This window comes from Nilaparvata lugens, chromosome 1, assembly GCF_014356525.2.
Source record: "Nilaparvata lugens isolate BPH chromosome 1, ASM1435652v1, whole genome shotgun sequence".
NCBI classification, from domain to species: domain Eukaryota; kingdom Metazoa; phylum Arthropoda; class Insecta; order Hemiptera; family Delphacidae; genus Nilaparvata; species Nilaparvata lugens.
This window is the reverse complement of record NC_052504.1, coordinates 68,433,064-68,448,995: the sequence shown is the minus strand read 5'-3', so window position 1 is coordinate 68,448,995 and position 15,932 is coordinate 68,433,064. Positions and strand designations below refer to the sequence as shown.

Here is a 15,932-nt window from a genome sequence, read left to right as displayed (position 1 = left end):
CGTGAAGTTAATCAGGATTAAAATTTAACCGGCTTTTGTGCAACTGGGCCTTTGTGAGGGAAATTTTTGCATTCCTCTGGGAATTAATCTCAATTTACTGTGATTAGATAGAACATTTCTGTATGAATGTTATTAGAATTTCTTCTTTCGTAATAAAATTTTCATGCTTTTGTACTCCAGAGCGAAGCTCGGTCCCCGATATTATTAATGAAACTAACACCAGATACAGAACTATACCCCAAATGGATGTAATAGTGAATATCGAAAGAAAGCCTACTCGTACTGATACAACTCATCGATATACGGCACCGACAAACGATACACGGTATCGATAAAACGCCGTATCGATACACCAACCTTTATCATCCATCCAGCGACTAAATTTCAACTCTGTCCTTAATATAAAATTAGCAACGTAGCTAGTTGACGAAAGTGTCAAAAAAATTCCCGTATCTCGAGTAAATTCCCGTTCATTTCCCGCCCAAATGAAATTCACGTACAATTCCCGGGTTTCCCCGATTTTCTCGCCCCGTGTAATCCCTGATTATTCACTGTATTGTCGATAAAATATGACATTTTTATCAAAATATCATTTTTTGAGGGAGTTATTCAATTTGTAAACGAATGACTCGACTCACTGAGTTATTTTAAGTATTTTTTTTTTAATTTTATAACTTACTCAAAAATTTATATTTTTTGAAAAAAAAATATTCTATGGAACATGAGAATAGGTATTTGATGGTATATATAATTAAATCAATGATTAAGGTTTGACATCAACAAGAAAGTTGATCCAATTTTATTTTCACCTTGAAAATAATATACAATACTTTAAAAATGATAGGTAGATTCTCAGAGTGATCCCTGATAGAGCATTCATCTGGGGAAGAGACGCCGAACCCGATTGGTCTACATACATTTTTCATCATTCTCTTTTGTTTTCACACTTCAGCCATGTCAACATCAACATTAGATTCACTATTGTCTTTAGCAGCTACTTCTTTCTTTGCCTTCTTTGAACCGAACTTTTTAAATTCACCCTTTGACCATACGCAACGAAGTTTCATTTTGAAGATCGACAACTTTTTCCCCAACAATTTCTGAAACAAACAAAAAATGCATTATACTCTCTTCCATTTCATACAGATATTGTTTTTCTATCATACCTTAGTCTTTAATGGATGAGAAAGAATAACTTTCTCTGGATGAATTCCATACATAATACCTAACGAGCAAAAAACTAACATCGAATAACATCGCTGGATGGAATTGTTCTTTGGTTATGAAAAGAAAACTTGTTCAAGGTATACATGTTATAAAGTTATACTGTACAAGTTGACAGCAGAGTAGGCCTCGATATACATAGCTCCACAAAAATTGCTACAATCAAAACCAATATGAATCAACTTACAATTTCTAAAATTATATTATCCGACAGTATTGCTAGATAACAAGAAAAGCTGAAAAGTATAAAGATCAAATCGAACTTGACAAGAATAAATAGACCTGGAATATTACGGTGCTGAAAAAATGAGATTCAGTTCACCTGCAAGGAAAACAATGCGCAGGTAAGAGTTCAAAATATTAATAATATACATAAAAACTATATTAATCAATTAAAGAAAGCGAAAAGCGAACAAAAAAGTGAGTGCAAATTCTAGTGAATTGTAGATGTAAAGTGGAAATCAGGAATAGTAAAGTGAGGTTCACGTTATAAACAGAGTTGCCGATTATCTGCCTTGCTACTGCCTTCTATAGAACATAACTGATACCGGTATATCTGATGTAATATTAATCGTTAATTCTTGTTTAAAAAATCAATATTTTTTTCGTCAAGAAAATATATTTTCCGATGATAAATTAATAATTTTTATAATTTAGATGAAATATTTTGCTAATTCATTATAATTCTGCATTGTTAAAAAATGATCCGGCAACGTTGCGGAGCAAGAAAAGGATACCGCTATCTGCTTTGTCGAATGATAGGACAAGGATAGCAACACCATTTCTAATAAAATACTGCCATTGTAACGTGTACCTCTCTATAGTTCCAGGTTGAATAATTCTTCATTTATGTTGAAAGTATCTAACAGAATGTATTCAATTTTCTAGATAATTGTCAGTAGAATACTACAGTGATCAATAGTATTCATCCAGAATGATAACCAGAAATGATAAACAGTGATTGGCAAAACTAGCAACTATCAACAATTCTATAAATTAAGTCAGATGAGAACACATTTTAGCTCACATCACTTGGTTTTCGAAACCAGAAAAATTCACACAATACGATAAAACACTCAGATCACTGTGATTATGAGTGAACAATAATATTGTCATATCACATATTATATTATGATTCTATTTCAAAGTTCTACTGCGATGTAGATGAATCTCTTACCAAAATTTTTGCTTGTTCAGGATTCAAGACGTCGCCTACATTGCATACAGTGTGATCCTTAATTAAGGTGACAACTCCTTTTTGTAAACTGGTGGGCAGACCTAGCTGCCTGAGATGGGGCTCTATAGAATGCGGAAAGTCTGGAAGGGGGCCTTCGGGGAGGTGCACTGTCTCCGAGGCAACGGATCCCGACCTCGAGTAGTCTTCAGCTTCGAACGTTCTGAACCACCTGCAATCATTACAACAATAGTACAACTATCACTCCTGATATCACCACTGAATCGACCGACCGTGTTTCACTAAACAACCTCAATCACATGTTACTGTCAACAAGTATCAAGTCAAAAAATATATATTTAAGGTTATCAAAGGTAATAGTACTTAATTACAAACTAGATGATTACTTTCACGAGGAAATTTTTTTATTTAGAGTACAATCATTAATTTCTAGAACGTATAATTAATGATGTATTTATTTTTGAAATATGGATTCTTATGTAATATGTGAGAAATTATTTTTAAATTTAATTGCGTTCTCCAGAGGGAGAATCAACGTTGAAATGGCCGAGTGATAAACTTTCAATTGAAGCAAAATGTTTTTATTTGTACTTTATAATAATAATTTCAAACTTCCAATGAATGCTTTATAAATAGAAATAGAACTAAGGACTTCTGCTACTGCAAATATTGACCAAAGAACTAAATTTGAAGAATGAAATTGTCCAAAAATTGCACCCAGACCGGGAATCAAACCCGTTACCACTCCGTTGCCGGCGAAGCCCACCAGGCACTCTCAAAACAGTTTCATTCTTCAAATTTCCTTCTGCTATTTAGTTCTTTGGTCAATATTTGCAATAGAAGAAGTACTTAGTTCTATTTATATAGCATTTATTGGAAAATTGAAATAATTATTATAAAGTAATATCCCAGCACTTGGTTAAACTGCATTTTTTATTGAATCTTCCATAATTTTCTTTGTATATTTCATCAAACACATTACAATATAGGAAAGAAAAAAACAGGCGCTAACCCAAAACTTTTCTTTCCAAATTTTAGCTATGCCAATATTTCAACAAAATAGTTTTCTGTAGCAAAATATCCATCTGAATTAAAAGCGAAATACAGGTACAATTTGTTAATAATGATTATTCAGTAATAAATAGTTTAATTTACTCCATTAATAAACCTTGAAAATACTCACTCCCTAACTTCTTTCACTGATTTTGACGTGAAAAGTAATCCACACTGTCCTTTCATTTCAGCAGTCAATTTCGACAAATTATCCTTTATTTCGTCTTCAGGTCCTTTTCCAAGAGCCAACTGCATGATTTTATTTTTACCAAAGAACATTCTACAAGGAAGAACAAAGGAAACGAATCATGAAAAACTCAAGTAAAGTAGAATATTATAAAATTTAATTGATTCAATAATCATATTATACTTATATGAAGAGTGATCTTTTGCGATAATCAATTACAAGTCACAGACTGTGTTCAGCTTCAAGCAAAAATCTATCTATATAAAAGCGGAATGGCATTGATTCATTCACTCACTCACTCATTCATAATCAACAGAGATAAAAATCTACGGGACCAAGAACGTTCAAATTTGGCAGGTTTGTTCAGTTGGCCTTCTCGAGGAGAACGGATTTGAAAAAAATCAAAGATACACCCAAAATTTGAGTTTTCTTAGCTTTTTCAAGGGCTAATAAATTGGTAAAAAATTGTCAAATTTGGTACATAAGTTCAGTACGAAACAGAAGTTCAGCTAGGGTCTAGGAATTTGGTCTTGAGAGGACTTTGAAATTACAAAAAAGATACACCCGATATAGGTGCTTTTGCAGCGTTTACCAAGCGTCCCCCAGCGTTTTTTTTGCGTTTTTCAGATTTCTTAAGAACTAGTTGAGAGAAAATGTTCAAATGTGGTAAAGAAGATTAGCTAGGGTAAATACATTGTTTTCTTTACAGGATTTCTCAATTACGCCGAAGGTACGCCCAAAATTAGCGGTTTTATGTTTTTTCAATAACAGATTGATAGAAAACGTTCAAATTAGGTAAAGAGGTTCAGCTAAGGTCAGAATATATTATATCTCATGTTGAGAGGACTTCAATATTTCGCCGAAGAAAAAATTTGCGTTTTTCTAAATTTCTTAGGGTTTTCATTATGTTGTAGACATAAATTGTTCAAATTTGATACACAGGTCCGTCTAATATTTTTTGGGATCTGGAGTAAGTTTATACAGAGGTTTCAGGAACAAATTAGCTTGAAAGTGTGAACACTATAGCCTAGTGTACACAGGCTTAGCTTGAGTTGTGGTGGTTCTAGTTATAGAGTTTCTCTTCTCAAGTTTTTCATTGAGTTTTCAAAGCATTTTTCTACAAATCTCAAGTGAATTAATACTTAAGAGGGTTAGATATGGATATTTGTCAAGTTCTCCACATCATTTCTGTTTCGAATTTCAAAGAACTATTAGACCGACATACAATGCTTCTCATAATATCTCTAATTAAGAAATAACAGAATATTTATCAATTCTGATTAAAATAAAGATTTTTGCATCCCTGCGCTACATAATTCAAATAAAAGTGGTGATTGAATCGAGCATGCTGAATCCTATTTGAGGATGAATTGATCCAGTCCCCCGTCCGGGGGGCGGAGCCCCTGGCTAGACGGATCAGGCAAGCGAAGCGAAGCGAGCCTGCCGGCTAGTAAAAATACAAGCAAGTTGAAAGTGCACCTTTCAAACTCCATTATACCCAAACTTTACCAATATAACAATTTACCAGGTATATACAATTTCCTTGGATTTTTTACAATTTTTTTTAAAATTAACTCCTAATAACATAACTAATTTTTTACAAGGTCAAGGTGGAACGCAAAGCGACATAAACTTCCCACTTTCTTGAATGAATGAAAAGAATGGCTGACAGACAAATATGGCAGTCGTAGCTTGTTCAAGCCAGCTTGAACTCAATAAAAATCATCCTAATAAACTCATATTAACATTAAATAACATTCAATTAAAATGTTAAAATGATTAACATTCAATTTTTAAACTCAATTAACCCAAAATTAAATAGAACCTACAGGGCAGCTAACGACATTTTTCATACTAGTCGCATGTATAGTCTCAGTTGGGTTAATAATATGCTAACAGTGACTGCCATTAGTTAGAACATGTATTTCAATAAGGATTGAACATTTGTGGTAATCATTGTTCCACAAATTTCTGGTGGAGGGATCAGATCAAAACAGGCTTGGATATCTTCAGTTTCATAAATCATTTTATTACGGTGCAGGCTATAACGATTCTAGCTTTAACGATACATTGCTAATTTCTGGACAGTTTTATAGGCAGATAGACTAGCGAATTTCAAATTGAACACTGTCATTAAATAAAAACACTTAATCCGTTATAAATAAATTGAAAAAAAACACGCTTTCCTTACCTGCTGGTTCTCCAATGTATCCTCACATCTTTCAATTTGGAATTTCTCATATTTTGCACATCGAAAACAAATATATTTGGACATTTTTCTACCGCCTCTCGAACTTGTTCCACAAGCTGCTGCTTCAATTGTAACCCCTTTTTGGATGTTTTTGTCAATGAAACTGTAAACAAGAAATAAAAAATTAACAATTTTGAAACTCACAATATCATACTGCAATGAAACTGTAAACGAGAAAGAAAAATTAATTTTAACAATTTTGAAACCCACAGTATCACTGTAAACAAGAAATAAAAAATTAACAATTTTGAAACTCACAATATCATACTGCAATGAAACTGTAAACGAGAAAGAAAAATTAATTTTAACAATTTTGAAACCCACAATATCATACTGCATAGTCAGCTAGTGGAGACAGTTCTCATGAAGTAATACATACATCTTTAGTTGTACATATCTAATCCATCCAAAAATCAGATTGCTCCATTAAAATTATTTTTTGGGTGTAAGTTAAATATAAAGGGTCCAAAAACGTATAGGCCTACATTAATTGACAGTGAACAAAGGGATAACAAAACAACAACGTACAGCTATGATGAATCTTATCCTGTAGAGTGACATGAGTAGCCTGCATGGAAACTGTGAGGCCGTTTCAGACCGCAGTAGCATCTTCAGGCGATATAGCACGTATGCCAGCAGGACCTCCTATATACTATATATACCTCCTATATAGGAAGTCCTGATGCCAGCTTATTAATATGCAAGCTATGAACACCATAAATATATTTTTTAATTATTGTTGTATTCGATATTCGATCACATTTAGAGATGTGGTCGAATGTCACTGCTTAGCTAAGAGCGCATGCCCTGTCGGAGATAAGGAAACGTTGGGAAACTTAGTATTGGTGACACACATAATATAAGTCAGCGACGCGACACCTGTTTGTAATGGACAGAATGAAAAAGTAGGAGATACGTCTTTCAAAAAACGTCGTTCAAGCTACATACGGCGTTCTGAAACTGCCTGCCAGTGCGTTACAATAGTTATTTGTATCTAGAGTGAAAAGTGCTGCTTTTTCTCCCTGAAGGAAAAGTTTGAAGCCCAAGGCGAAGCCGAGGGCAACAATTTTCCTGAGGGAGAAAAAACATTTTTCACTCGTGATATACACAACATTTTTCCTCCACCTACATTTTTATAAAAACTGCAAATAAAATAATTTTTAAAAACGTATGTGACCAAACAATGTGTTACAACATAATCTAAAAAGTAAACAGAAATAGCTGGCTTGTAATCACAGTTCTCCTCCGACAGCACTATCTGTCGGCTAAAGTTGTAACAACAATGACAGCCACAACTACAGCTATGATGAAGTTCCCGTTTCAAATTTGATTAGTTAATAAGCAATATTCGTTGGCTGGTATTTTGAATAACATGGATTAAAAGAAAAAAATATATAAATTTTTTCTAGTATAGTGATATGAAGTTTGTAATAATAATTTCAGCATACAAACATAAATTTTATATATCGATCAAATGTCTGGTTGAGGTATTGAATTTAGTTGGTTCAATGACTACTCTATATGCTTCCTCATCTGAGCTTAGAACTTCTGACCTATTCCAAATGTACGTTTTTAAAATAGAGATGCTTCCCATGTTATTTAAATGGAGTCACTTTTACTCCCTATGGAGTTTTTCTGTTTTTTAGTATCGAGAGCGAAAAAGTGACACTTTAGTATCATGTTTCAGGGAGTAAAGTAAGTACTTTTGACAGTAGGTGGAGGAAAAGATATTCACTGTCGAAGTCTGTAGGCCTAAACATTTTTCTGTATTATTTTTCCATTATTTGATAACTTTCGTGTTGCAATACCATTCTGAACACTAGGGGTGTCAACAATAAAACAGCTCGAAATAAATCAATAATTAATGAATAAGCATATATATGCACAACTGACAAATAAAAAGGAGGTCACAACATATTTTATTCGATCGAGTGATGCTTGATGATTAGGCTCGCAACTGGCGCTCGGAAGGAGGAACTCTCCTCACACGTGGACTACCCAGTACGACTCATTTATTTTTCAACCAATGTGCACATACTCCATACTGAACTAATATTGAAATGACAGTCAACATCTAATCTTTAAGTTGTATGTGTCTTTAGTAGTGATTTAAGCAAAATAAAATTCACTAAGCTCTTATCTTGAGATTTTTCAAGATGTGTAGTAACTTATAAGCAAACTGCTTGAATATAAGTAATATAAATATATTTACTGTAAAGTAAATTCATTAAACTTAATTATGTGATTTAAGATAAAAAAAGTTCTAGTCTGGCTGGAGACATTACACAAAAACTATGCATTTGATGTTTGATGAGCCACAATACCTAATATAATTGTAGTTGTAGAGTAACGGTGCTTGTATTATAAATTCACACTACGATCTTTGAAACCCATAGAATTGTGCATTCATGTTTTCCAACTGTCTCTCGGACTCTAAAATTACAACTCACTTCATACTTCTCTCCTTAGTCATGACCAGAGATATAGTTAGACTGTGTCTGGACTTCACCCTGAATATTATCATGAAAGGCCTATCTTTAAAATATCTGGCCATAATGCAAGACCAGATCTCAAATCATTTTGAAAGCTTTGACATTTTTATTGAAAACAACTTGGCTGACCACGTAGAAATAGGCCTACTAGTTTTGCAGTTATAAGATTGATAAAAATTGTTGCTGATGATTTAGGTCATTCTGTTAGCTTTTGGTCATATGACATGTAAGTTATAAAGTTTCTGATACAGTTATGCATAGCATACTTGGTAAGAAACTTTTATATTATAGTTGCAATACCAAATCAGTCAATCCAATAATGTCATACTTGAAGAACCATAACCAGTTTGTCTACACAGACGGTCATTTCTCTAAGGGCAGAACGTTGCTGTATGGGGTTGCTCAAGGCTCCATTCTTGGACCAATTCTCTTTATTATTGATTGATATATTTGTCTTAATTATATATGTACAACCTTGCTGATGAGAAACACAATAGGAACACTCACGCTTGCACTTGCTTGTGCGTTCAGTGTGAGCAGCTACATGCGAGCTAGTATGTGTTTCAATGACACTTTAAATTTTATTTTTTGGCTCATGCATGATTCGAATTGATAACGTATATAGACATTTAATGTGGTCATATTATAATATACAAAAATTGTATTTGATTGGCCAGATATTTGATAATTAGTCTTTACGATATGTATAGCTCAATTAATATAAGGTAATTAATGTATAGCGGCCCATACATTGTACATCCTGCCATTTTTGTATTGGCACGACCAGCTTGGCATGGCACGATGAGCACCATACACTGCAAATTTAGTTCGCTCCTTGCCGTGCTAGAGTCGGTTGTGAAAGTAATATTTTTGGCCTGAAGCGACGAAAATCAAATCTTTCCGGATTGTCATCGTGCCGTGCAATGCAGGACGTGCTTAGCACGACATTCCTCACACACTGGCACGATCCTCCCTTTTTTGGCCCTTCCTGCAAGCACGACATGCAATGCTAGACCAGTGTATGAGCCGCTTATAGCTTAGCTATAAGACATCTATAAACTTTGTTGATAATGATAAAGATTCTAATTCCTTAAGTAATATTCTGCAATTTGAAAAACATAACTTATATAATGCATAATTTGTAGCAAACTCATGTTGATGTAGATGATAAAATCTACAATAGGTAAAAATTATATTCTGTTCAAATGCATAATAAATCATTGCAATAATATTGAAAAGCAAATTTCCTGTGTAGAAAAATAGTAGCCTATTCGGCATTGCTTTAGTCAGCGCATCCATTAATTAAACCTAGCAAGTCGCAAGATGAAAGCTAACCTAATAAAATGGTCAACTTTTATACTTGTACCTAAGTTACGTCTACAAAAATAATTTTAATTGAAACCATGTAAATAGATAGTAGCCTATAAAAATAGTAGACAATTTTATTTGCTAAGCTTTTAACTTGTGACTTCCTAGGTCAAAGTTATACGGGGAATTTTGGATAGGGTAATTTTTTTCTAAACAGAAAATCTGCTGTTCAATCATTGCAATAATTTATTATGGTGTGAACAAAACAACATTTTCACTTATTTTAGATTCCACCATTTACATTAACAAAATTTTATTACGAATTATGCAATTTAAAAAATTATGTTTTTCAACTTGCCTGAAAGCTTACATGCATGTCACTTGTCATTAGAATCTAACATAAAAAAGAGTAATTTAAATAATCAACTCACTTTTCTTATCTCTTTTAGACCTAGGCATCTTGAAAAGTTTAAAAAAAATGCAATGGAGTAACCAATCAAATGATAAGAAGAGTAGTGTGGTTTAAAGTATCCAATTTATAAACATTATTTCACTTTCACAATGTTTAGAAAAACAGAAAAAGACACGAGGAATCAAGGATAAGATGAGGTTAGGTTAGCCGTTGGCGTCTTAGACAAGTTATTAAATAGACACGGCCTATTGTATATTCATACTGAAAGTCGATGAAGCCAACATATACTGCCATATCTCCAAATCGTGACGTCAGCGTCAGATAGAAAACTTTTCTGTAGAGTTTGTTTACATTGTTTTCCATAGCAGATTGTGTCTATTTCAGCGGGAGCGCAGCTGGAGTTTACCATTTTAATGAATAATAATCCACATTCTTCTGAAATAAACAAAATCTAAAAGTTTTCAATCCGATGATAACGTCACGATTTGGAGACATGGCAGTAGGATGATGGCTACAGAGGCTTCCCAGCGTGTTTATACTATAACGGGTCTAAGATTGACGTAGACAGAAAACAGAAGTAGTTTTACAGTAAAGAAACTTTTCTATAGAGTGCAGCACCACTACAATATTTTTTTTCACAGAATACTTCCGGAAGCAGTTTATCGTGGAACAATATATCAAAACTGAAATTGCTCAAATTGAGAGAAGACGATTTATTAGTTATTTAAAGACTACTCACAGAAGCCCGTTTTTAAAAAGATGAATTCTCTGATTGGCTCTTGTGGAATTAATTACGGTTAAAATTTATACAGCAATTTTGTGCAACATGCACTAAGTCTTTGCCAAAGACTGAGATCCCAAAATGGGCCGTTTACATGAGTGTTAACATAACCATGATGTTAAAGGTGAGTTTAGTGAGATCTATGATATAATGCTGTCATCCAATTAACATTGGTTTGCTAAATTTTCAGATTTATTATGACAAAGCAGATTCCAGATCCTCACTGTTGCCAAATCGTTTTGTACTATGAAGAAATATATAATAAACTGACAAATATTATCCAATCTCAATTATTATGAAAAGTTAGCATCCAATCATTTGAAAATATATTCATTTGTGGATAAAATATTTGGTTATAATTAACAAGAATCAGCAATAAGTTTTTTCTAGATAACTCATTCAGATATACTGTGAAAATTACCAGAAATTATTTTATCCACTGCTTTGTATATTATGGAAGTCAATGAAAAAGAGAATAAGCAACACTGTAGTCCTATCATTGTTAGTAACTTTATAAATTGCATCCAACTGTAGGATATATAGCAAATTTTTGATTATGAAGTCATGTTGACGAAAATCAAAGACTTTTTGTGTCATTTAGCAGTATAAAGTATTTTCTTTCTCTATTCATGTACATATATTCATATTTTCCAATCAAAAGTGAATTGATTATAAATAAATAAACAATCCAACAAAAATAATTAATAATTAGATTCATAACTTATTCAAATTATACTTTCCATTCAATAATTAGCGTCTAACTCTTATTCGAGCAATTTTAAAGTGATACCTTTGTGACGCTCAGAAGCAGTCTGTATACAACATGTATAATTTTCAAATTATGTATTATTATTTCGATAATTTCTATGGAAAAGAATATTTTCACGTTTTTGAAATATTTTATATACATTTTTTTCTCTTTTATAAATTATAGGTATTTTCAAATTGATATATATTTTGTAGCTTGAAGAATGTCATATTGTATTTTTTCAGTTCCGGCTATGTGAACCCCGTTCTTTGCTGAGAGGCCGAGAAAAGACTCTGACTGGATCCTGGCTAGATTTGTGAAAGTGTTGAACTGCTGTAGATTTTATTAATCCAAACCATTGCGGTATCCAGTTTAAAGTGTAAGATATATTTTGTGTCCTATTTTTAATATTATTAATAATTTATTACTACCATAGGAGTGTCAGTTTCCAAATCTTAACTTGTGTCTTCCTCAGTGCTGCTCATTGCGTTTATTCACTGCCATTTTGGTTTTAGTAGGCTGCCGGTTAGCAAAGCTGCTTTGTGTGAATTATTATTTTATTCAATTTGGAGTGATTATTATTCTAATACCTAATAAAAATTTCTACTAGTAAGTTTTTTTATAGATAACTTGAACAGAATTAAATTTGCTTTAAGCTACTAGCAATAATGCTTACGTTCGTGCAAAATTTGGGCTTGGCCTCAAATCTCACAGTTCTCCACAAGTTACTGTTGATAACTGTTTTGTATTAAGATATTTTTTATTCATCTATTGTTTCAGTTTTTAATTTTTGATTTGTGTTTGATTGTTATTATTCAAAAGTCAAGGCCGCGGATTGTCCATTTTAGATAATTATGTTTCAGAAGTGAATGAATTGCGTTGTTCAGTGATGCAGCATCATTTAAATTATTCAATTAGAATTAAATTGTCAAATATTTTTATATCTTGAACAGTTTTTTACTTTTTATTTTGACATGAGTTTCATCTAACTTGAGTTATATAAAACTAATTGTCGTAACTGCCTAATTACCTTTTGCCCGGCATGGTCTTGCAACTGCCGAATTTACTTTTTGCCCGGTGTGGAATCAACATAAAGTATCATCATTATAATTTAATTTGGCTAAAATGATGTCGGGCGTTAACCACTAATTTTCATCATTTTTGAAGATATTGTCTACTTTTTTTAGAGCAGTAATTACCTCTCAATTATTTTTAGTAAGTAGCCTACACTTAGCGTAAGCATGATTTCCACATCAGTATCATTGTACATGTCCAATATAATGAAAGTACAGGTAGATTAATCTTTCTTATTCTAATAAGATACTTGCTAGTTTTTTAACTGACTGAGTGACGCTACTTATTAGAATAATATCTCTACTGTTTTGGAATTGTTCACTCAAACTGAAAATGTAAGAATCCGACGTTTTAGTGTAGTTTGGAGCACTACGATTATAATATTTTTATTGATTTATAAAAGCTTGGCTAGGCCTTTATAGAATTGTGTATTTTTAATAATTAAAATTTAACATCACAATCATAAAGGTTGTTATGTGCTCAAGTCCCTCAATCTTTATTTTTTTAAAATTATTTCATATGTAATTTTTTATGGTTGGCCTAATTTACTCTGGGCTTTACTGGGCTCATCTCGTCATTTTAAGAAAGATTCACTGCAAGGAGCTTCTTATAAAAGTTTTAATTACAATGGTTAATAGACCACACAAAAATTGTACAAACTTGTACTTATTGATTGTTTCTTTTTCAGGTTAGGATTTGTGTTGCCCTCCCACTCGGCCACATTACGTTGTATTGTAAGTAATTGCCCTCATAATTTTTTTAGTTGTAAAGAGCATGTTCATCTTACACAAAAACTCGTTTATAAACTCATTCATTTGTGAGCTATTTAGTAGGTATTTATATGTTTGTAGATTTGCCTTTTTTTTCAAGTCCCTAAAAGGTTAGTCATGAGTCATTTAAAGTTTCGTTAGGAATCAAATTTGACAGTCATCATTGCGACTTCAGAATATATTCTTGACTTATGATGTAAGCTATATTTCTATCTTATCTCGTTTCTTTATAATTTGTCTAATAAATTCAATTTCAACTTTTCCAATAATTTCATAGCGTTCAAAGAGTAAAATTATTTTTATTTAAACTTGCGCTAGATTAGCAATGTGTATGAATTAGCAAGACTTCATAGTTACTTGTAAAAATAACATTTTTATGATCTTGTAATATTTCTACTGTTAAAAAGCATCGGCACTTGGTATAAGTTTTTTAATTAATGATGATCTTGTTTTTGCGGCTATTTTCTAAACCGCTGTAAACTTTTAGTGCCGGTTTCCAAGCTCATGATTTAGCTAAGCTCTAGACTCTGAACAGCTGGAGTCAGAAAATTGTCTTTCCGAAACTGGACACAGTTAGTCCCCGTTTAAAGTAAATTTCAAAAATCTAGAAAATAGAACACAAAATAAAATGAAGAGAGAAAAATTAGTTTGAAGTTTTTGAATATATTGTAAAGCTTTTTTGAATTATTTAGGAATGTTTCATTTCGTCAAGGGAAAACTTTTCCAATTATAGAGATAGTCATAAAAACTGCGACTACGCCCCGTTTCGGAAAGCCAATTTTCTGACTCCAGCTGTTTGAAGTCTAGAACTTGACTAAATCCCGAGCTCGGAAACCGGCCCCTTACTCTCTTTCAAAACAGAGATTTGTTCATTGATATTTTTCATTTTATTTCATTTTAAAAAATATTTTGCTATAGACATCAAATTGAAAGTTTTTTATTTAACTTCATCGTTATAAAAAACTGATTAATATCTAGTTTCAAAAAATACATCTGTAATATTTCGCCAATAACAAGAATTTCTAATTTTTAGTAAAATTAAATGTCTATAGGTAGTAAGTTGTGCAGAATATTTTCCTTTTATAGAATGAGAACTTTTTGGTACCTTAGAACTTGTCCTTTAGAAGTGCGGCAGTTGGTACCTTCAAGGTCTTGCCATCTATCGATCTGTATTTTGGAAGTGAGTGAACTCTTCCATTTGGAGGAAAAGTCCTAAAATAATACCTGTATTGTTGAATCAATCAGTCTGGGATAATTGCAGTCTTTAAACGAGTTTTTGTGTATTTCTAGAATTTAGTTCTGTGCTTTTGCTGTTTCGGAATGTGTCTGACCAATCAATCATTCCAAATACTTTTCGATTATTGAATCATTCTACGTTGCATTAAACTATTATGATGCTCAATTTATAATTTTTATACACTTTGAAACAAATTTTCAAACATCCAAACGTTTTGTACTTATCCAAACACATTGAATATTATACTGAACTAATAATACGATATTCCGTAAACGATTAGGATTTTGTTTGAATAAAGGGAGGAAAGAGATGTAGTGTGCTACAGTTATAGGTCGGCTCACAATTAAATCCAGTTAAACAAAGATCTAAAATTAAAATAACTTACCAATTTAAAAATGTTCAACAAAATTTTATAACCGGGATGGAGGTATCCGTCACTTTACCAGTCAGACATTGTTTTTCTCTTTGGATTTTGCTTGATCGAATTATCAAACCACACATACCTAAATTTTGAGTTGGTGAAGAAATGAATAGTTATAGGCATAAAATATGTTTATGTAAATAATAATCTCCCATTAATGTCTTGCTTGATGCATATCATTTTCCAGTATTTTATTTGTTAACGTCGATTATTGTGTTTGGTAGTTATATTGATTTGTTGTTCGCTTGGCATCCCATTCAGTTTTGAATTGTCAATTAACTTGGTAAAATGCGCTATTGTCTGTCTGTGCCTCTGATTGTAACCAACATGAGTGTTTGTAATTATTATTTTTACATCAAATATTTTTTGACATCAGTATTGGCTGGCTTTCAACTTGATTGTTATTCATCATTATAAAATAGCTACTTGGTCTTCAAAAAATCTTTTCTACAATAATAAGAATTTATTTTGTAGACAATAATCATCTCTGCAAAATGTTGCTTTAAAGGTTATTATAGGTAATCATTTGTTATATTATATGTGAGGTTATATATTGTTGTTTTCAGTCTTTTATTTTTATCAACTCAGCTAGAACTTTAGTATTTCTCTTTGGTGTCCCTCATTTTTCATTTTTGAATTTAATGATCCTGTATCTGAATCATGGAATAGGGATATTCAATACTTGGTTGAAATTTATTCATAAGTTATCAATCCTGAACTAGGTCTAATTTCTATTTTTAAAATGTGATAATACATATGTCTTTATGGGGTTGAATTAT

General features: G+C 32.2%; 2 protein-coding genes across 9 annotated transcripts in view; one reads left to right on the top strand and one right to left on the bottom strand.

The window, feature by feature from the left end:
* Nucleotides 1-763: 763 nt before the first annotated feature.
* Nucleotides 764-10,669, bottom strand: LOC111053753 (mRNA turnover protein 4 homolog). Its single transcript, XM_022340672.2, has 5 exons — nt 10,142-10,669; nt 5,851-6,013; nt 3,603-3,752; nt 2,402-2,630; nt 764-1,100 (listed from the first exon to the last, which is right to left on the bottom strand). The coding sequence occupies exons 1-5, from the start codon at nt 10,167-10,169 to the stop codon at nt 942-944; spliced, it is 729 nt and encodes a 242-aa protein (XP_022196364.1). The 5' UTR covers nt 10,170-10,669; the 3' UTR covers nt 764-941.
* Nucleotides 10,670-11,858: 1,189 nt separating this feature from the next.
* Nucleotides 11,859-15,932, top strand: part of LOC111053751 (14-3-3 protein zeta) — a 44,931-nt gene continuing 40,857 nt past the window's right edge. For 4 of the 8 annotated variants that reach the window (XM_039441074.1, XM_022340668.2, XM_039441040.1 and 1 more), the window contains exons 1-2: nt 11,900-12,260; nt 13,414-13,459. The gene's annotated coding sequence lies outside the window, so the exon portion shown is untranslated. Of the gene's footprint in view, nt 12,261-13,413; nt 13,460-15,932 lie in introns of all 8 variants that reach the window. The other 4 variants (XM_022340670.2, XM_039441039.1, XM_022340667.2 and 1 more) reach the window with 3 other exon arrangements.

Bases quoted from the DNA above. Each gene is read 5' to 3' on its own strand.
- LOC111053753 (XM_022340672.2), bottom strand. From the start codon at position 10,169: ATGCCTAGGTCTAAAAGAGATAAGAAAA. The intron at 3,753-5,850 runs GTAAGGAAAGCG...TCTTCCTTGTAG, and splicing joins ATACATTGGAGAACCAGCAG to AATGTTCTTTGGTAAAAATA. The intron at 2,631-3,602 runs GTGAGTATTTTC...TAATGATTGCAG, and splicing joins TCAGTGAAAGAAGTTAGGGA to GTGGTTCAGAACGTTCGAAG.